The sequence below is a fragment of the Magallana gigas genome, chromosome 1, assembly GCF_963853765.1.
Source record: "Magallana gigas chromosome 1, xbMagGiga1.1, whole genome shotgun sequence".
Taxonomy (NCBI): domain Eukaryota; kingdom Metazoa; phylum Mollusca; class Bivalvia; order Ostreida; family Ostreidae; genus Magallana; species Magallana gigas.
Genome location: NC_088853.1, coordinates 44,574,557 through 44,596,877, shown reverse-complemented (window position 1 = coordinate 44,596,877; position 22,321 = coordinate 44,574,557). Strand labels below are relative to the sequence as shown.

The window sequence follows — 22,321 nt, the reverse complement described above, 5'->3', positions numbered from 1 at the left end:
TCATTTGTAATTTTATGCCTTATACGAGGAATAGACCCCGAGTTACCTTTTACGAAATATCATTATGTATTATCAATATTATTAATCAGTTAATAATGTCACTGAGAAAGCATTCGAAAGAATCACAATATTAACAAAATATGTTTCTTATAACAATAATGCTTTGAATAATTGTCATTTTGCTACATATGGTGTGCATTTATATGTAAAATGTGTTACACATTTGACGAAATTCATGAAGCAAACAATTATCCGAATTCGGCATTTTTGATCGATAAAATACAGGTTAAACTCAAACAACAGTATAATTAGTCATCCAGGGTTGATAAGGAAATAAAACAACAGAAAAAATTGTTCATATATTGATAAAACAATGCAAGAAAACGAACAGTTTTCATACGATATTCCTGTTTCTCATACAGCGGCGTTGACCCCGTGACGTCACAGTTCATCTCGCGCCAAATCGGCTTGATTCAAAACTCGTTCAGGTGTGAAATCGGGTTTTCCCCAAATATCTCGAAAACTACTTATGCGATCGCTGTAAAATTTTCAGGATGATGTTTTTACACATAGATCTCAATTATATCAAAAATTGACCGGCACTGCAGGTACCCTTTAAGTTACTGCAGACAATCTATTCAAGGTATTTGATGATTCGAATTTTTCCAGTAAAAAATTCTCCAACGACAAGATTGTGATCAGTATCGACACTGATGCCTCCATTACACGGATACTCGAGATACCGGATAAAGTTACCATCACAGTCTATGATGTGGACATTATTATTTGATTGATTATTAAAAAGTATATGATATTTTTCGTCATTAACAATATAGAGAGGTATAAATGTGTCGTTCTTCCCATTTGTGTTCATATTGCCTCCGTAACGAAATCGTAAAATTCCAGATGAATTCACCGCCACTACAGCATTCCCGGCATAGTCGGCTACACAAATATCTCCATTGCCATTTTCAATCAGATGAAGCACCGCTTGAGAATGAACAGAAAACAACGGTTTCCCCCGTTTGTCATTCATAATCACTTGACACTCTGTAGATCCTGAATACCGCACCACTCTACTTTGTACTTCATCCAAAGATCGCATGCTTATCAAGAGATTGCCATTTACTGTATGACAGAGTCCTCTAGGATGCCAGTTAGAAAGCCTTAAAAGTGTCACAACACTGCTATTCTCAAACTTGAGAACCTTTGTGTCAATGCAATCCTGAATGAATGTAAGTTCTTGCTGAACATTAAGAGATAACTCTAATGCATTTCCCGAAAGGTTTATGGTTTTCAAAATAGATCCATCCCAGTCTATTTGATGAATTGTTCCATTGCCTCCACTAACCCAGAGTTTTCCCGTTCCTTCGCACGTTATTCTCCAAAGTTGTGATTTACGTCCATAAGGACTTTGAATTTCTTTTAAGGAGACAGGGGTTTCCATCAATTGTAGCACACTTTGTTGTTTGTCGGAGACATTGCTATCTTCCAGTTGAAGCTTTCCAAACATATCAAGAATCTGGTTCTCTTCAACCAGAACAGGAACGAAATTCGGGCAAGACAGAGCGCTTTCTTTCATTCCATCTCTAAATTCCCCGTTTCTCGATTTATAACTCATAACAGTCATGGCATCAAACGCTTTTATCACCTCTTTATTGTTCTGGATTATTTTACTTATTTCCTTTTCAGTTTCCAGTGCCAAAGATTGCATTTCCTTGTTTTTCTGCTCAGATATTCGTTTTTGTTTAGTAACTTCATCCCGCAATTTGCTGCCAATACCACGGGCCAAATTGCATATCTTATCCTCTTGGTCTTGTATGGCAGTGATGACTTTATCAAATTCTCCAGACGGTACTGTCGGTGTGAAGTTTCTGTATTTTGGAACGATGTTATCTTCAAGCTCTGCCAAATCAGTGATTATTTGTTGTTTTTTATTCTCGATTATTTCTTCAATGTCAGTAAAGTCGTGTTTTTTGTGAGAAGTTGTGACGCACAATGCACACGTTGGTTTACAGCATTCTCTGCAGTACATTTCACATCGTTTTTTCTTGTGTATGTCGCACTTAGGTAAAACAGGTCCTTCCTTTCTGTTGATGAACTCAACAATTTCATGTCTATTTGTTTTGTCCGCCAAGTGCTTAAGAGTGCAGGGAGAGCAAAGGTCAACATGACAAAGGTTACAATGATGCTCTACGGGATTGGGACACAACTGACAGACGACGACATCCTGTCCTTGAGTGGAAGCCATGCTGGCACTTTGATGCTGAAACAATTATAATGAATAAAAAGGCACGAAATAATGACAATAAACGATGTATTAAAATTTATTCAAATTGTCTATATAAGACGTGCAACTATTAATTTTTATTTCAAATAATATTTGAGCTATTCAATTGATACCTTTTAAAATGAAAAAAGCGGATCGTTACTTACGAGTGTTTTGCGTTAATCAATCCTGCGTAAGTTTCATTGTTACAACATTTTCTCTTGATTTTTAAGCTTCAGTTGTTTTATCAGGCTATTTTTTTCTTTCTTGTACTGGCAACTAGACTTGCAAACTAAGAATGAGGTTAAAAAAAATTGTAATTAGTTTTTGATTTTAATACCCAGTAAATATGTATGTTAGATAAATGCAGCAACACTACATAATGTTGAAAACTATAAACATATAAAAATGTAGGCGCTAATGTTGTAAAAGTCAATTATATTGCCTACTATCGTCCAATTTTTTAAATAAAGATAACAAGAAAGAGTGTTGGATACCAGATACCATGCCCAGCAGAATCGCAGTATAGATCCGCCGATGTATTTTATTTTAAACTAGTTGAAAAATAAAGAAAGATATCTCTGTCCTGTTTTTCTATGACAATAAATAACCAATTAAGATGGCATTTTAGGTTCATTGATTCCTAGGTATACATATCATTTATCATCAAAGATAGATGGTTACTTTAGACAAATGTACATATTTATTGTCTCTTGTATCATTTTATCCAGAAACGATTGTAACACCAGATGTATTTGAATTGGCGAAATGGTAACTAGCGTACTTACCTGATCAATCTTGATTTCTTCGGAATTATAACTCTATATTTTGTATGTAGAACTTTCGTTTTGTGTTGCCACAACAAACATGTCCGACTCGATCGTGACAACGACCCTCTTTAAATGTCAAGGCGTTTGTAGGGGTAAAACTGGGCTATTTCTAGTAATATCGACTGTCTGCTGACCTACATTGCGATCTAGTTTAAATATCTAACAATAACTGCGCGTGTACCAAAAAGATTTAAAGAGTACAATTAGTTCATATATATTAGATACAAATACATGTGGCACGCCTTATTAGATGAAATATAAATGCAGGATCTAAAATCATACAACCCTAATGATGAATGCGATGAACCGTGATTAAAACACAGTATAAAAACCCCAGGATTTATTGGTTGAGCTAAAAAAAAAATTCAAACCTCCCTGACGCTCGTTTATTTCCGTTTCTGTTGATATAAAAGCTAAGGATTCTCATTTGATTGTCACAGTGAAAAAAGAAAGGTAGAAGATAATGATAGGGATGGGTTTATAAAACATATTTAGATGCAATGAATAGACACAACATTTCAATTTAAGGAAGAACCACATTTGATTCAAAATAAAATAAACTGCCTTTCTTCGTCTCAAGGAAAATTGACATGTACATTTGTTTAATTTGTTAACTAGAAAAAAACTTCATTTCTCAGATAAACTTGATCATTAATCTCTTTAGGGAGAATGAATGAAATATTACTTAAACACTATTCTACAAAAAATGGCTATAAGGAGTCGGGTTCATTTTATATTACAGAATACTTTGAGGACAGTTATAGTGGTCCAAAACAGAAGGACAGACCGTGAATCCCTAGCTGGTGCCAAATGTTTAATCACGAGAGACAATCTTATTGTATATAGGGTTTTTATCAAGGTTTTGGTATATCATTAACAAGTGCATTTGATTGGGAAAATTACTGAGTCACAACAACACCTATCAAGGCATGTTTACCGGCGGTACTTCAAGTTTTTCATTAAAGTTATTGTTGAGTTATGCTAGTGTTGATTTTCCAATCAGAGAAATATGTGATCTAATCACATTCAATAATGAGTCAATGATTGCTACATGTGTATAGATCTAATATGATGAGACGGACATTCAAATTCTGTATACAGGGTCATTTTTGCCCCGTGCTATTTTCGACCTTTTTTTACTTGCTAACAGACTGCGGTATTTACCATTACCAACATAATAACAATGTGTAACATGGTGTCCGCGTCTATCATTATGAGATTTGTTTTTTGTTTTAGAACAGATGATGTGTTACATCAAACAAACATATGTATATTTATTCCTTTATCTGCGTAAGCTTGAAAAACATGTTATGGAATCTGACATATTAAATTTGCATAATGCCGAAATCTGTGCCTGCATTTAATTTATATAAATAGTGCCTGTTTGGGAAGGTGACATTTGAAATTGACTTCCCGAGAAAACCATTGTCAACCGACGCAAAGTGGAGGTTGACAATGGTTTTCGAGGAGTGTCATTTTTGTATAATTCATCATATACTCTATTATACTGAATGTCTTAATTTTAGAGAAAATTTTACTGCTTTATATAGAAATGACGTGAATTCTACGGAAATCCGTACACGCATAATTTATGCGCATGTGACAACAATTACTTTTGTTTCTGTGGCCAGTAGTTGTTAGATATTTCAGAAATCGCGGCTGGGTTTTCCAGAAAGACAATGTCCCATGCCATGTGTCCTTAAGATCAAATCAATGGACACCAAACAACAGTATAGAAACACTTCCCTTGGACCCCCCCCCCCCCCAAAAAAAAAGCCCTGATCTAAATGTTAAAGAAAATGTGTGGAAAGTTCTGAAAGCTCGGGTGCAAAGGCGAGTAAATGATATACGAACTGCCGATGACTTGAAACAAGGTGTTCTTGACACTTGGAGTAGGCTCCCTTTGGTGTACATGTATATTTGCCGCCTTTACTAGAGTTTACCGAAGAGAATTCGGACAAATTGTTGTCAATCATGACAAAACTTTTACATATACATGCAGCTTTATTTGAAAAAAAAACATACAAACTTCTTATAGCTGTTTCTTTCCCGTAATGAAAAATATAACAGAAATGCCTTTGGTTTGCCATTTTGATATATAAAAACTAGATGTACTCTGCACTCTGAAGTTGACATTAAAGAGATGCTTGAGTTTCTGATAGACAACACCTATGTAGTTTTTGGAAATCAAGTCTTCCAACTATCTGTTGGAATTCCCATGGGTACCAATTCTGTCCCATTGTTAGCAGATCTAATTTTGTATTCTTATAAAGCAGAATGTGTTCAAAAACTTGTACGTGAATAAAATAAATCACTCGCTGTGGCCTTCAACTCAACTCAACATTCAGGTATATCGACGACGTATTATCAATTAACAATTGTTATTTCCTTACTTATGTCGACTCGATATATCCCAGAGAACTTGAAATAAAAGATACCCAGAGTCTGCGTCATCTGTTTCGTTTTTGGATATTTTACTGGAAATGGACATTGATGGTAACCTAACAACAAAAATTTATAATAAACACGATGACTTCAATTTTTCTAAAGTAAACTTTCCTTACTTAAGTAGCAACATACCTTCATCACCTGCATATGGTGTTTTTCGTCTCTCAGTTGATTCCATACGCAAGGGCATGCTCTTCATATGAACCTTTTCTAAGGCGAAGCAAGCTACTGACAAACAAGTTAATAAAACAGGACTATCAACAGTCTCCTTTAAAGTCATCTTTTTGTAAGTTATATGGTCGACACAACAACTTTGTCAACAAATACAATCTTCCACTGGGCCGCATGCTGACTGACGTTTTTCATACTAATTGTTAGACCATAATTAATCACCTAATTGTCTACGAACTTCTCCGTTTATTTTTTTTCAAAATTACGACAAAGAGCACACGGCGGGTGTGACCGGTCAGCAGAAGATGTTAACTCCTCCTAGGTACCTGATCCTACCTCTATCTATTTAGAGGTCCGTGTAGCTCTGCTTTGAATTTCGTTTTATGGATTTTTGAGGTGGTTGACGGTTTGTTATTGTCAGTTTTTCTTGATGCCCCGCGCAAGCGCACGAATTAACTCATTTTTTTCATATAATGCTTAGTATGTTGAATCATTTTTTTTTTATTTCTTTTTTTTTTTTTTACATTCTTGTATATACTTTGTCCTATTTTTTCCTAATCTTATTCTTTAAAATTGAAATAAAAAGCTAACTGCATTGTTGGATATTTCGAGGAGCGGGCAGAGATGAAAAATCTAAACTTAAATTGATAATATATATATGTATATGGCCTTAATCTTTTTTGTTGCAGCTGACTGAAAAAAAATAAATTATTGTATTTATTTCAAACCAGTGAATGGGTATTTAGTGTATCGCTCTCCAAATTTCGTTTCTTTATGTCAATTTTCAATACAATTAGTTTTACCGTCCCAAATAAGAATTTCAGATAAAAGACTGTTTTTAAATGAAAAACGATCTGGAGGGGGGGCGTAGAATACAATAACCTGTTCATTAATGTTTACAAATTAATGTTTAATGTTTACAACCAACCTGTCATAAAACACGCTAGTTTATGCATTATTATCCATTTGCATGCATATTGTAAACCAAAGTTGTTAGATTCAAATTATCTGCCCGATGGTTAACTCGCCCTACACTTCCCGCCATGATGTCAATTAACCAACGTTCTGGGCACCCCGTTCTGAAAATTTCTTTCCATCAATACTATATTCGCATTAATTGTAACATTTTATTAGGGTCTCCTGTTTTCAACGGAAGACCTTCTTGTTATTCTTCGGTTTCTTTTCCGGGTATCTGGTATCTGCCCGCAATGCATGATGAAGTCGTCATAAACTTTTCGTTAATTAGTCAATCCGCGTTTTCTGGAAAGTTCTATCCCATTCTCTCACCAGAGGTCATGCTTCACAAGTGAATGTGTATCAAAACTAAAAATCGCCTACTAAAGAAACGAGTTGACTCATTTTATTTATTCAACATTTGTCAAGTCTATCCTTGACTTTAATCCGCCAAAGCGTGTTCACCTCCTTACTCTCATTTTTAAACGGAGGCTGTTTTACAGCCTCAGTATATTGTGATTGTCTTGCCCGTGACGTCAAATAATGAGGGTTCCTTAAGCACCATCTAGCGGTGGATGAAATAATGAATAATTATGAGATTCAATGAATAAACATAGTGTGCTTTTTTGTCTATGTCGTATATCGTTCGCGTATTATGAATTAATCTTCCGCGGAGACGTATCTTTCTTTACAGCTGCAACCCCCCCCCCCCCCACTTGCAAGTGATTTGGGAAGTCAGTGTGTTTTTACAAGCTGATAAGAGTGTCGCGCGTGAAAAAAAAATAGATAGAAATAACAAAACATCTTTTATAAGAAGCAAACAATAGCCATAATATATATCATTAAAAATGGTACCATATAACTGAACTTGATTTCTCTGCAAATTCAAAATAAATAGCAAAATTAAGTTCATGTGTTTATTTTGTCTATAGTATCAACGAGAGCGAGAGAGAGAGAGAGAGAGAGAGAGAGAGAGAGAGAGAGAGAGAGAGAGAGAGAGAGAGAGAGACAGACAGAGAGAGAGACAGACAGACAGAGAGAGAGAGAGAGACACAGAGAGAGAGAGAGAGGGAGATTTCTGTTAAAAAGAAGTATACGAATCAAACATCACAAACACAGTATATCAATCTTTGAATCAAACATCACTAACAGTAAAGAATACATGCATTTCATTGTTTGGCATGCTTCCTTTCTCTTTACTTGAAATCAAAACATCACAAACAGATTAGAATGCTACATTGTTAGGCATGCTTCCTTTCTCTTTACTTGAAATGAAAACTATTAGAACGAAACTTTTTCCCCTTATCTTGGAAGGAACAGTTGTGCACCTCGCGCGTTGATTTGATTTGATTAACAGGGGTAACACGTGGACTCGGACTAAAACTGCATGCTGGATTGAATAACAGTGTACTATATTCTTTTGTGGATACTAATTCTATGAATACACAATATTAGTATATTTCAATATTTCAAATGAATGTACATAAAATTAAGCCTAAAACAAACGCTCTCTCTCTCCCTCTAATGAATGACGTTGTGCAATATCTAAAAATAGATTTGATTTCATCAAAAATATGTATCGGTACTCGGAATATTTCAAAAATTGTATGGATCCAACCAATAATGAACTCTAGTCTCGTTTAACCAGATGCTCGACTGTCTCCGTAAATCTCTGACAAGTAAGAGATACCAGGTCACGTGATAGCTTGATGATGCGACCTCTAACTATATACCGACTCTCTGCTTGTCGGAGATGTACGGAGACAGCCGATGGTTGAACGAGACTATATTGAACTCTGGCGTAGGAATACATACGACTGCAAAAAACTTCTAAATTGTTCTTACTATTTCAAATCTAAATATTTTCAAGGTATTTATAAATAAGTTTCTTTTTTAAAAAATGATTCAGAGTATATTACATCGAATTTATCGATTATTTTCAAGAAATAAGTCTTGTCAGCGGTGATGATTTGTGCTTAGGTCCAAACACTGTTTCAGTTTCGGTCTGCGAGACTAACTGCATAGGAGAGTTGATTAAAATCAGCTCCCAATCAAGAAACCCCTTTTGTAAGATAGAAAGAGGGGAGGGGGTTGTACGGTTAGACGAAGTTGTTTGCAATTTAGAGGTTATCTTTTGTCTTGAACAGGTGTGGAAACATGTCGTTTTCTACCTTTGGTTTGCAAATCACTATACACGGAAAATAATTATATCGACTTAAACTAAATATACACAAGGAAAGGAACGTGTACATACATGTAAATAGTTTGCATTGTATTTTTCAAGTTCGAGTTGTATGCCTTTAACAACATGTACAGTTTCCCATGCTGTTTTGTGATGCAAAATAATTTCCAAATTCCTTTCTTGTAAAGAACAAAAACCTTTATGTAGTAATATAACAAGCTTATAAGGTTAAAATAAGAAAACAACACTTTTTATTTTAATATTATCTACCTAACTCTGATGTCAACCTGGAAAATATCTTCGCGACCTTAAATTACCATAATACTAAACCACTTCGCGAATATTCTTGTACTGGCTACCATCAAGGAAGAGTCAACTTGTTGCTAATGCACATCTTTATTCAGTCATTGTATAACTAGAATGATGATTTACGACATGATGACGTGACTTGATGTATGACACGTGATGTGACTAGATGTCATTAACTGGAAAAACAAAGAAAACATACATAAGTTTTGATGCTATGAATAAACAAACAAAACACACTCAGCATATGACAAATATCACTCTAGTAAATATACATGCCCCTGTTATTGTAAACAATACCTTCACTTATATATATGCTCTAGTAAATTAGCAAATATAACAAAACTCGTACTACTAGCAAATTACAAATTTCAAAATGAATATATATGTACGCCTATGGTAGAGTGCACAAAACATCGCATCCAAACAATGAAACCTTAAATTCCGATATATCATACAATAGAAACATGCTACGATGATACTTATAGCTTTAAATTTATATAACATTCTAGATATATCCCTTGTGCCAACATCTAACATGTTACTAAAAATACATTTTCACAGTTGAACACTTTTGTTTACACATTTATACCTATTCTTTATACATAACTTTCTGCACAAAACAGTACACAAGCAGATTTCATGTTAACTTACCAACTTAGAAGTTTTCTCTCGTAGAAACAAACATAGTAAACATGGTAAATGTAAATGGTTTTCAGCACAGGGACTAGGAAAAAATCTAAATTGCTCTAAACTGCTCGTGCCCCGCGAAAAATCATAATAACAAAACCAAATCCAGAAATCCTGAATATTCTAAAATTCAAACTAGATCCGGAAAAATGTATATAATATTAAATTGGCTATAACATTATAACATGATAAGCGATAAGCGCGCTGTTTTTTCTTAATTACAAATATCATATATTGTCATTAGTTGAATTTCTTCCGAAATGATGCCCCCGTCTATCAGTACTTTCAGTACTTTGCTATTTCGGGCTTGTTAATCGAAAATGAGAGTAGGTTTTTGATTTATTTCACAATAATAACTTATCAGTTAAAATTCAATTATACCTTACGGACATCATCACGCATATGTTAAAATACCAAAGGTGTAGGCAAGTACTCCGGTGCAGGCATTTTGTAGTATATTTGCAAAATGCCTTAATTTATAAGTATAGATATAATATTAAACTAGACATTCGTTTTACACTTTAAAGCTAAATGGCACTCCTCTTCCCTGAAACTTGTCTGTTTTCCAGTTAAACACAAGGTATTCCATGCTTCTCATCTGCAAATTGTGGTTAACGTGGTTTTACTTTGAAGTCAATTTGCTACTCAAATAATAGTGGGATTCTCATATCTGTGTACATCATAAGACAACATATAAACTTTTGAAACTGTGTGTCAGGACGCATGGAGTTCATAGCTCTTATTCAGATGACAGTTTTCATGCAAATGTTAATAACTTTTTATATCTACATTTTCCAGAGTCTTTTCCTGTGATAACACTACGTATCGATTTTGTACTATATAACTCATAAAGGCAAATTGAGGCACCAGCGGGGTTTGCTTATTTATATTTAATATATAATTGTACGATGGTTTAAAATTATATAAATATAAGTAATAAGGAATCATTCTTTGAATATTATGAGGTGATAATTTCGGTCGGGGCGTGATCAAATCTATCATGAAGCCCTTCGGGCTTTATTGGATTTGATCACGCCCCGACCAAAATTATAACTTCATCATACTCAAAGAATGATTCCTTATATAAAAGCTATGCAGTCCAGATGAAAAAAATGAGATATATCAAACTACGATTTACATAAATATGTTATACAGTCAAAAAAAAAGACTGATAGGTTTTTTCTTTTAACGAAGCGTCAAAATTTTGCAGCAAACAATTAGATATTCTTAATTAAAAGTGCACTAAAGCAGGGTAGCATTTGAATATTGAAAAAACCCGATTCAAACAGAATGTATGGTGCGCGTAAATAATTAATTGATTTATGCTTAATTGCACAACATTTTGATACAGAAGGAAATGCCCACACACTTTTTCTTTCATTCTTTTCTTTCTGTGTTTCAAATCCAGCCTTTATCAAAGAGTTTTTTCAAGGTGTTCGCTCTTTAGATGTGTAAACATTTCAAATCGACAATTCTTTTTAAATATTTTTACGACCATCAAAAACAAGATAGTAATCGTTCTACAAGGCAACATAAACCCCTTAGTGTGGATAAAAACGCATTTGATAATGATTATGTAATTCACAATTGTGTTGTTGGCAAAAACTTCACAGAGATTTCTTTCTGATAACAATAACGATATCGCTTTTCTAATAAACTTTATTTTCGTTCTACATTTGATTATGGCCATGCTACACTAGTTGTTATTGGGTAGAACTATCTTACACAATAAAACATTCTGTTTACAAATATAGCATCTTATTTACTACTTATATATAATTAAATATTGTTTAATGGAATAAAAATAAAAATGAAAAATATCAATAAATTAGAAAAAATTAACAATAATATACAAATTCCAAACAGAAATAAAAATGTAAAATATTTTACGGTAACAAATCACCAAAATTCATTTCTCATTTACTATATTTAATTTTTTCACAAAATCCAGTTACTACAACGTACATGAATATATTAAAGGCAATTTTTTTCTTCTAGAAAATTGAAATGAGACGTTGTTACTACGGAATTTTCTACAAATTTTCCTGGAATATCCACTCTAAAAAAAAATCACTCATTCCCAAGAGGAATAGACACAGAAATCATAATGAGGCTCGATGGTCAACACACGACCATCAGATCTACCTTATAATTTGAAATATATTCATTGTGACCATTGTTTAGTAAAAATGGAAATACCTGAAATTTAAAATTTGAACATTTTCCTTTACTTTATACAGAGCTATTCATTTCAAGGAAATTAATGAATTCTAAAATGGCAATAACTTTTCAGCCTTTTTAAGTAAATAAACATGCTACAAGTAATTCGCTACTAAAGAAAACCCTTGAAGGATACTAGTAAATGGTATCATACAGGATTGCATGTAATAAGACCACATAAAATTAATGTGATAATAGGTCACATAATTCATGACCAGACAGTACTAATTCGAATGTTTACCATACTTAGATATTACATTAAGATTTTTAATAATTTTTATTAACAATGATAATTAAATGCATACAACAATTTTGATAATTATCTAGACAAGAAGAATCGATAAAAAATAATATAATTTTGACCAAAAATATTCTACACCTGTTAAATCGATCTAGTACAGTCCATAAATTAATATACTGGTTTATTTTTTTTTAAATCTTAAAGAGTGGATAAACTGGAATCGAAATCTATTTCAAAAGAATCTTTTTAAATCCTTGAAATTTCCTACACCAGCCATAGCCAAATGAAGTATTATTTTGGACAAATTTATATTGGATAAGATATTTCAAAACCTAGCAACATGTTTGCAAATTATGTATTGAAAGTGACGAAGAATTTTGGAAATATGTCAGTCTATATAGTCAAGCATTTTAAAGATCTCATTGTGAATTATTGTTAGCAGTTGACATTCTACACCAAGAATTTAGCTGCATGAATTTATTTTAAAGCTTTTTATGGATCCTTTATTTGAACGCAAATATATCAGGGAAGAACATGTAAAGGTAAATATTAACACTGTCGTGAATGTCAGTATAACCAACATGATAATGTGAGCTCCTCCTTACGAAATGTTTCTAAATAAAATTTGTAATGGAGAGCTGTTTTCGCCTAATAAAAATCAAAATGGGGTTTTATACAAACTAAACGTGATGGCATCTTGTTTTTATCTTTTCAATTAAGTTGAAATTTTGTGAAATTTTCTCCACAGATACATTTGCTTTTTTATATTCTTCATACTATTATCTTAATTTTTCAAGATTTTTTATTGTTATTTATGATTTGCATTCCCAAACGTAAAACCTGAAGTGTTGTTTGAACTTCCGAACAAACCTGGTGATTGATGAGAGGGCATACTACTCCCAAACGAAAAACCAGTACCTGAAGTACTGCTGCTTCCGAAAATGCCTACACTACGAGGCTTACTTCCGAAACCCATAAAGCCTCCACCAAACGCAGAGCCCGTATTTTGAAGAGTACCCCCAAAGTTAAAACCTCCATCACGAGACGTCCCAAAATTAAAATATTGAGAACTACTTGGGGTTCCGAACCCACCTGTTGACTGAGAGCCAAAAGTAGGACGACAATTGCTCGCTTTTAAAAGACTGAGTGGTTTAGAGGCTTTATTCATTTGAAATCCTCCAAACATTTCGTAAATTTGTTCATTTCTGATTCTTCCAGGTAAATAATTGGGATAAAATAGTCCCAGTTTATTATAACATTCCTTAAATATTTGATTTCTTGACTCATAGCTCATTATGGCTGTAACATCGGATGACTTAAGAACGCTTCTGCTGTTAATGATAATTGTATTCAGTTCCTTTTCAGTTCTCTCTGCCAACGACTCTGTTTCTTTATTCTCCTTAGATTGGATCTTATGTTTGGTAACCTCTTCACGCAGTTGACTGCCAATGTCTCGCACAATCTTGCAGATTGCATCTTCTTGATTTTGTATGGCAGAGAGAACTTTATCATATTCAGCGGAAGGTACACCTGCCATAACATTTCTGTATGCTGGAGCAATGTCATTTTCCAGCTCTGTAAGATCAGCGTAAATTCGATGCTTGATGTTTTCGATAATTCCTCCAATATCTGCGATGTCGTGTTTTTTGTGTGTACTTGTTATGCAGAGTACACAAGTTGGTTCATTGCAATCTTTGCAGAACATCTCACATCGATTTTGATTGTGTGATTTGCATGCAGGCAGAATAGGTCCTTCCTTTTTGTTGATAAACTCGACGACCTCATGTTTTTTTGTTTTATCTGTCATGTGGATGGAAATGCACGAAGAGCAAAGGTCAACAAGACAAAGATTACAGTGGTGTTCCACTGGGTTTGGACACAATTGACAGCAGACGACAGCTTGTCCTTGAAAGGTACTCATAGTTGTACTTTGTGCTGAAAACTATTTTTAATCAAAGATTAACAAAAAATGAAATTAAATACAATACTTCTAAATTAATTTCCCGATCACTGATCAAGACGACCTATGTTTGTTTCGACCTTTTGGTGTTAAACTAAATAATAGATATCCAAGACAAAGTAACTTAATAATGAAAATGAAACGCAGTTGCTGATTTTTTTTACAATGAATTGTATCATTTTTGTTCAATATATAACTGACAAAACGTATAAATTGTATGTCTTTAAAAGAATAAAAAAGAACTTACATTGAAATCTATCGTTTGGTTTTGGCGATCTAAATTTCCTTCAAATGACGTACTTTCGTTCGATGGAAATTAAGGCTAAACACTGAAAGACAGTGCTTGTTTTTAGATACTAGCTAGTTTAAACTGGAACAGGTGATAACACGTTCTTGAGATTTATCATGCCTCGTACTGTGAATTATCTAAGATTAAAGTCTGCCCAAATCACTTAAAAAACCCGGTTAGAAGGCTTTATTTGAGTGGCGGCCCCGAAGCAAAGAAGATCCTTACAAAATAAACAAATTTGATTTTTTCACATAAAGAAAGTGGGCGCTCAAGATAGTAAGTTTGCAGGATTCATTGACACGAATCAACTGGGATTTAAATGTCTATAACCTCAAAGCGCTACAGGCTTGTACAAAAATTGATTACTAAAATATTGGAAGGTATTACTTTCCTGGAATCACGACTATTTTAAAATTTTGAAACTATTTTTGAACATGATAATTTGGGGTTAATCGATAAATAGTTAGTGATTAGTGTATATTACATTAATATACTAGTATAGGAACAGAATATAATATGTATTTAACTGAAATAAAAACGAAATGTTGAAATAACAATTTTATATCAACATAATATTTAAAACTCGTAAACATCAACATTTTACTGAGATTCCTCTCCAGAATCAGTCTCCAATACAATATCGGCCGTGTCGCAAAGAGATGGCGTGTACATGTCATGGGTTGCCGTGTAGTTTTGGTGTCGAGCAAAGGAAAGGTACCATTTGACAGAGCAAATATGGGCACAACAACCGACTGTTCTAGATCCTCCTTTACACTCACAGAACCATCCCTTCACATCCTCCCTGCTGAACTCAACCCATATATTATAAAGTTTTCTAGAGGTATGTCTAGACTGTATTCTGGCATGCAATAAACCAGCTTCCTCACAGGATACATCAATTTTATAGTCCCCGTTTCCAAGATGTTCGTTTGTATACTTTTTCGCTTGTTTGAGCTGATAGACCCTAAATGTTAGAAGACGCAATCGGTCTTCAGTATAAATAGGAAAATCTGGTAAAGCATCTTTGGATTCAATAGTTAGCCAGTTTTTTTTTATTTTTTCTCGGAATTTTAACTTTGGATTTTTATTTATCCTATCCTGAAGGGAATTTATTTTGGGTAATGCTGCGACTCTCATTTGCCGTGCAATGTCATCATCATCCTGATTATCTTTTTTTAAAGGAGGTCTGTATTTGTTGATTATTGCACAAATAATTCGAACAAAGTCTCTGTTATGTGGAATTTGACTGTTGCAAACAACATTGTCTTTAAACTTCCACTTTTTGATCCGGCCATTGGCAGCCTCAACCACCAACGCACTTTGGTGACAAAACGTGTCATATTTGCTTCGTTGGTACTATGCTGTTTAACAGACTTTTGAAGAAATACAGGCATGTGTGTTTTAAAACCCAGTTAATTTAAGAAGGGAATAGCATCTCTGAAACCGCGATCTACTATCAAAACATCGTCATCTTTGAGGAATTCCATGATGTTACCAGAATTTTATGTGATTATATGCTTGATAATGGAGGCATCGTTATTTTTGCCATTAGATAGGTAGGGACCCATGACATCAACTATATAGCCATCAGTAGAGGTTATAACAAACGGTTTACCAAGGGGTCTGTTCTCACGCATGGAGTATGATAACCTTTGAAAACGATATGCTGAGCTTTTCTGAATGAACACGTATGTACCATCCATAACAAGGATAACTGTGTCAGATATTGGATCACTAAAAAATTGTTTTGCAATTCCGTCGTGTGGTCATTCCCAATTGTGTCACGTGACAAATGACTGAACCCCAAGTGTAAAGGAACAAGGTCACGTACTAGTGCTGTCCGCGTCTGTTGAATTATACGCGCTACTTGTCGACGACTGCTAAACCCAAAAAGAGTGGCAATAAGGGCGTTAGGCAATCCACATTTCATTTTAAACAGGAAAATGTCAATTGCGTTTCTTATTGTTCTTTCTTTTGTGTTATGCATAGATGTGACATGCTGATTGAGGTCGATAAATTGATCTATTGACACTCCTAACAAGGTTTTGCAATCTTCATCAGATAGCAAGTGGTTATCAAATGACATTCGGCGACTCTGAGATGTAGATGCAACTTTTCTTAAATTGTTAAATAACGACACAATTTCATCAGAGTTTAAAGCAGTGGACTTTTTTCTGAACATTGATGTATGAACATGTGTTGATGGTTTAAAGAAATTGCCGGTTAGATGGAGAGGGTAGCATCGGGTACCAAGTGGTACAAGAATACCAATATATATATAAAATTAGACAAAGTATTTTTGATTGAAAGTCTACTTGAGTCACATATGGTGCTTACATTTGTAGTTTCAATACCTCTCGTTCGAAAAACCTTTGATATGTTAACACTAACTGGCCGCTTTCTTTTTCCTTAAAGTTGTCTTTTACAAATACAACACCCATACTTTTCCGGTGAAACAATTGTTTACATGTATACGTGTCAGAAAACAAAGAGGTAAACGCCTTTAAATTTGGAAACAAAACAACCATTTAGAAGTTGTGTCAAACTTTCGAAAACGGTATACCATAGCTAAAAAAGCCAATGAAGTATTTTCAAAAACCTAATTGTAAATTTATTAAAAAAATAGAAGAAAAAATATTGGTAAAAGCAAATACCAGCAGGATTCGAACCCAAAACACTAAAAGGCCGAGTTTCATAAAGGCGACACGAATCCACTGTGCCAAGGGATTCGTTGATCATAAGGAAATGATATAAAGAATTATTTATCACGAAATTTTCATATCTCATAACTTAGTTTATTTTCATCCTAAAAATATATTAAAAAGTACATATTTGGTCATTTCTGGGTCATCTCTCCATCTTTTTTTAACAAGCAACACATTCTATATTGAAATATGTAATCTTTACACGTTTTAAATTTGTGGAGAAAAGACCCAGAAACAATAAAATCATTTAAAAACAGCTGTAAAGAAGTAGGATTTTGCGTAAATCGCCTCGTGTTGCTATATTCAGACCCATGTTTTGGTAAAACTAACTGCATTTCAAACATTTGTTTTACCAATTTCCTTACCGTAAAGGAACCAAATAACGATTATAGTTTAATAAAAGGCACAATTAATCAATGAAATTTTACTCTTTCTATGTGCCCAGATTCCTGCCGAATTTACATCTTATGCGCCCACTTTTTTTGGAGGTTGGAATAAAAAATATATGTTACAGATGCAGGATTTTACAGTTAATACCAACTTTGCCGATCGCTAAAAGTTGCCTATCTAAGTGTTCTAATTTCTCACATACTCTTCTCACTCCTTGGAGTAATCAAAGTTTTTGACTTTTGAAGCAATATTATACAGTTTTTCTTAATTTTTTATATGACCATACAGTATTGTAGTAAAATATAGGTCATTGGTACATATATTACCAAATAAGTAACTTAGGCTTCAAAAACCAAGCACACTTGGGCTCGCTGGTTTTGTGTGTGTGTGTGTGTGTGTGCGTGTGTGTGTGTGTGTATGTCTCACGTAGTGGTGGGATGTTTAAAAAATGATATTATTTTATTATTTGTAACTGTGGTTATGCCAAACTATAAGAAGTACTGTTTTGATTATTTAAGGACGAGAATGATCCGGAAATGGAAGCTCACAATTGGTATAGTTGTTTTTATAGCTATATATTTAGTAGTGCTGAAAGTTTTTGATTTTCTTAAATACAGTTCTTACCATTTGGATGTGGTAATAAAAAGTCAGCAAACGATGAAAATATTGCTAACTGATGTTGATTTACATGATTTACTGATGTCCTTCATAACCAAAATCGGCATTATTTTTTCTTGATACGTGTATTACGAAAAACAAAAGTGTATATACATTTTTTCAAACCCCTGATGAAAACAAATCAACCTGGGACTGCGCCCTCTTTTGGTATACTATCTAGGTATATAAAATAAAAACATGTATTGATCGAAATAAACTACCAGAAACTATTATTGCAAGCATCAAAAGATCAGCAACATACTATTTGTTTTTCTGAACATAAATGAAGTAAAGAAGTCAAGTTTTTGCATTATATGAAAAATGCACTCACAGACATATGGACCAAGTTGTTTGCTGATGTGTACACATGCATATCTCATATATTATACGGGCATTTAATATTAAAGGATCATAACGCTAAATTTCAAGGATGCAAGGAAACTCAATGCCAAATATTTTACTTTTTATTAATGTTCACAATAACAATTTTATTATTGATCTCGTTCAACTACAAGCCCTCTTTAAAAGAATTGCGTTGCATAGGCAAATTATCTGGTTGAGATAGACGTTCATAATAGCTACGCAGAAATGCATAGCTACTTTTTACTTTGATATCGTATAACTGATTTAGGCCAATGTGTCGCACATGCTAAAACTTGTACATGTATTGTGTTTTCTTTGCATCGGGGCGGTCACCCGATGCCACGCATAGCCGCTATCTCATGTAAGGCTTTTTAATTGTGATAAATACCAGTTAAAGTATTCTAAAAATAAAATTGCATTAATTGTTCGCATAGTTGCATTTAAAATCATACTACATAACAAATACCGACAGCTATTCCTAAATTCGTTATTTTTATGCATTTCAGGTATTTCACTCCTAAGTTTGCCTACATCAAGAAAATTACTTTTTCAAAATGTATACATTTCATATCTTAAAATTGCAAATCAGGCCAGGGGGCAAGTGCTTTTTCGAGATACAGTAAATAGGGGTACATGTATTTCGAATCACCCCATGTTTTGTGTTTTTTTGGACATTTGAGGTATCGTTATGCAATATACAAATGTCATCATCAGCAATATATATTATCTATAAACAAAATTTAAAGACGAAATATTATTCATTAATGAAATAAATTGTGGTTTAATAACCTACTCACCAATCTCTATAGAAGGATTTTGCAATGTGAAAACAATATTTCTCTTTTATGTTGTACCCTTAATATTAAAAAAAAATTGACATACATTATAATGATAAATCGGCAATTTCATAAACTTTCAGAAATTATACTGGTTTTTTTTCATTTTATTTTTACAAAACCTTTCAAAAGTAAAGTTAATGGCTGCGTTATCAATCCCTTTCATTTTGGAGTATATCGAATCAAGTGTGTACACAACTAAACCCGAATTGATAAGGGCTTAACCCGTAATAGTGTTGTGTAATTTTCATTTAATTATTTCTCTTTATGCAATCACAATACTAGGGCTAATAAAGTACATTTTTGTGTATGGTGTTGGAAAAATACTTGTCTCTGCACGTTTCCTCTGTGTGGTCTACAAACAGCGTGCTCAAGCGATGAATAGGGGGTATTGCCAAATTTAAAGTAGTCAAAAGCATTGACCAAAACAAAAAACAATGTTACGTGCTTTAGAAATATTGATCATACGTACTGCGAGCTGAAAATTTGCAATAAAATACCTCGCCATGCAAGGAAAAATTTACTTTTGATTTGAAAGAAGCTTGTGAAACCTATTTTGTTATTGAATTTTTGTTTGGCTGACAAAAATCTCCGCACATAAAGTGTTTCTGGTATCTAAGCCTCAGTCATTGGATGTAAGATTTTCTTAAGCAAATGAATTATTAAGTCATAAAAATGTTATGTTATCTCCTTTTTAGCGATAAATGGAATGTTTAAGCTGACTACTGGATGGAACACACTTTCTTGAACTCAAATAAATATAGAAAGGTTTAAAGAATAAGCGCGTTTGCTTATCAAAATGCATAGTTTTCACCACAAACAAAAAGAATAGAACAGTGCAAACATTCTAAGTATATGTACATATGTGCCAGCTAATATGTCCAAACTCTTGGACTAATGGAGTTTTTTTCTTCATGTGAAAAAGTAACCTAACACTGTCGATTAACTGCCCTCAATGAAAATTTAGAACTACCACAAGGTATGACTATATATGCATCCAGAGCAAAAAATATGTTAGAGTCAGTGACTTGTGTGAGAGTTCATCTTCCACATTAATTAATCTCTCATTTAGGTCCATAATTGCTATGTACTCTTTGTTGATTACACTTTTTCAGTTAAAACATTCCAAATCAATGGTTTTCACTCAAGATTTTGTCTTTGCATGGCATCAGCGCATTGCAAAGAAAATTAAGCATAGAATTTGTAGCGTATTTATTGCGAACAACACTTTTAAAGTTTTTATACAATATGTGAATTACAAAATAATTTTTTAAGAGTAATCGAAAATAATGAGATTGTCAAAGTTTTCCCATATGCAGGTAAAATCTGAAAACATATACGCCACTTTTAATTTTTTACCATAGCTTATAAGTATCATTCATGTTACTGAATAATAAAAATGACGTGATACCACCTTTTAAAAGGCAAAAAATCCCGTACAGATGCGTAATTACGCAAAGAAAAACATTATTATTTATACCGTTTTGAAAGAGACATAGGGTAATCATAATCATAAACGTTATCAATTCGAATGATAATTTTTTTTTCAAGTAATCGACAGCAATCTGTAATCGAAGAGATTTTTGATTAATTGTTATGTCAATTTTCAATCATGAACGGCCAAATATTTCCATGTAAATATATTCACTTTTTAATTATTTTCATTTTCATGATTTCATTATCATTTGAGAGCTAGCTTAGGAAATGTTTAACTCTTCTGATTTAACAGATCAGAAAAAAGTAACAATGTGAGGATTTATACCGTGTGTGAAACTATGGAATCAGCTCCATGGCTGCTGACCTTCTCGTTTTCTTATCTACATAATGTATATAAAATTAATGAAAATAAATTAGATCTCATATTTACCACTTCAGGCATCTCCGGTTTCGGAACGATGTTACTATTCTTAATTTTAAAAATTCAACCGATTGATTATAATAGAATGAATCAAATGATTACCAAATCTAACATGGTGTTTATGTTATCGTATAAAAACAGTCAATAGCAGAACAATTTAGCTAATTTATTTTTAAGCTCTACAGACCTTTTTGCTTTCTGTGTATTTGAAACACATACGTATTTTTAAATCGTTGGAGCAGATAGTTTTAGACCGGCATTGAAATTGACAAGCAATTTTTTTTGAAAATTCATTCGTTCAAGAGAAAGAGAATTAAAAGTAAGTTTCAAATGACAAATTATAATTTAAACTTCAGAACAAAACAAAGATAATTAGTTTTTATTTGTGAGACATTAAATAGTGTCTACTACAAACGCAAAAAAAACAATGTAGACGAATAGATGCTATCTTTAAATCGTAAATAAATTGAAAAAATACCTAAAATTAAGAAACAAATCAAGTCTTTATTAATATACATGTATTTATGTTGTTTATTTATGGAAAGCAGGACAGAAAGTAAATTTGCCATATTCACTTTTTGATCGGCAAAATGTCGGAGTATAATTACTTGACCAATAAGGAAATTTAAAGCGTCGTCCTAATTACCAAAAAAGTCATTCCTAAAGAACAGAATCTTAAAAGAATTTATTTTTTTAAAAACTCAAAATTTATAACTTTTTGCAATTACATATTGTTTAGTGTAGAAAAATGATAATGTGTCTAAAAGTGAACATTTTTCTTTATAAAAAGCTATTTGTTTCAAAAATTAAATAAAGACTAAACTGGTCACGACCTGTTTGCCTTCTTAAGTAAAAAAAAAAAAACCCCAGTATTTTGCAGTATAAAAAAAACTGAGAAAAATTATTGGAGACTTACAAGGTTCCATAAAAAATGACAACAGAATGATGAACA

The 22,321-nt window shown here is 33.1% G+C and overlaps 2 protein-coding genes across 4 annotated transcripts in view; both read right to left on the bottom strand.

Annotated features, from left to right (window-relative positions):
* The window catches only part of LOC105329698 (E3 ubiquitin-protein ligase TRIM36), a 33,063-nt gene extending 18,102 nt beyond the window's left edge, over positions 1 to 14,961 (bottom strand). Inside the window, exons 1-2 of one of the 2 annotated variants that reach the window (XM_020067811.3) lie at positions 14,519 to 14,855; positions 12,410 to 14,253 (exon numbers count right to left, since the gene is read on the bottom strand). In XM_020067811.3, the coding sequence (XP_019923370.3) occupies positions 13,120 to 14,232 (1,113 nt within the window). In that variant the 5' untranslated portion in view covers positions 14,233 to 14,253; positions 14,519 to 14,855 and the 3' untranslated portion in view covers positions 12,410 to 13,119. Of the gene's footprint in view, positions 1 to 12,409; positions 14,254 to 14,518 lie in introns of those variants that run through there. The other variant, XR_010708237.1, reaches the window with a different exon arrangement.
* On the bottom strand, positions 621 to 3,208 carry LOC117687575 (uncharacterized). 2 transcript variants are annotated; one of them, XM_066067979.1, is made up of 3 exons: positions 3,058 to 3,192; positions 2,437 to 2,561; positions 621 to 2,266 (listed from the first exon to the last, which is right to left on the bottom strand). In XM_066067979.1, the coding sequence occupies exon 3, from the start codon at positions 2,249 to 2,251 to the stop codon at positions 635 to 637; it is 1,617 nt and encodes a 538-aa protein (XP_065924051.1). In that variant the 5' UTR covers positions 2,252 to 2,266; positions 2,437 to 2,561; positions 3,058 to 3,192; the 3' UTR covers positions 621 to 634. The 2 variants fall into 2 exon arrangements, with proteins under 2 accessions (XP_065924051.1, XP_065924046.1); XM_066067974.1 differs by lacking the exon at positions 2,437 to 2,561 and having other exon boundaries at positions 3,058 to 3,208.
* Positions 14,962 to 22,321: the final 7,360 nt, after the last annotated feature.

Bases quoted from the DNA above. Each gene is read 5' to 3' on its own strand.
- LOC117687575 (XM_066067974.1), bottom strand. From the start codon at position 2,251: ATGGCTTCCACTCAAGGACAGGATGTCGTCGTCTGTCAGTTGTGTCCC.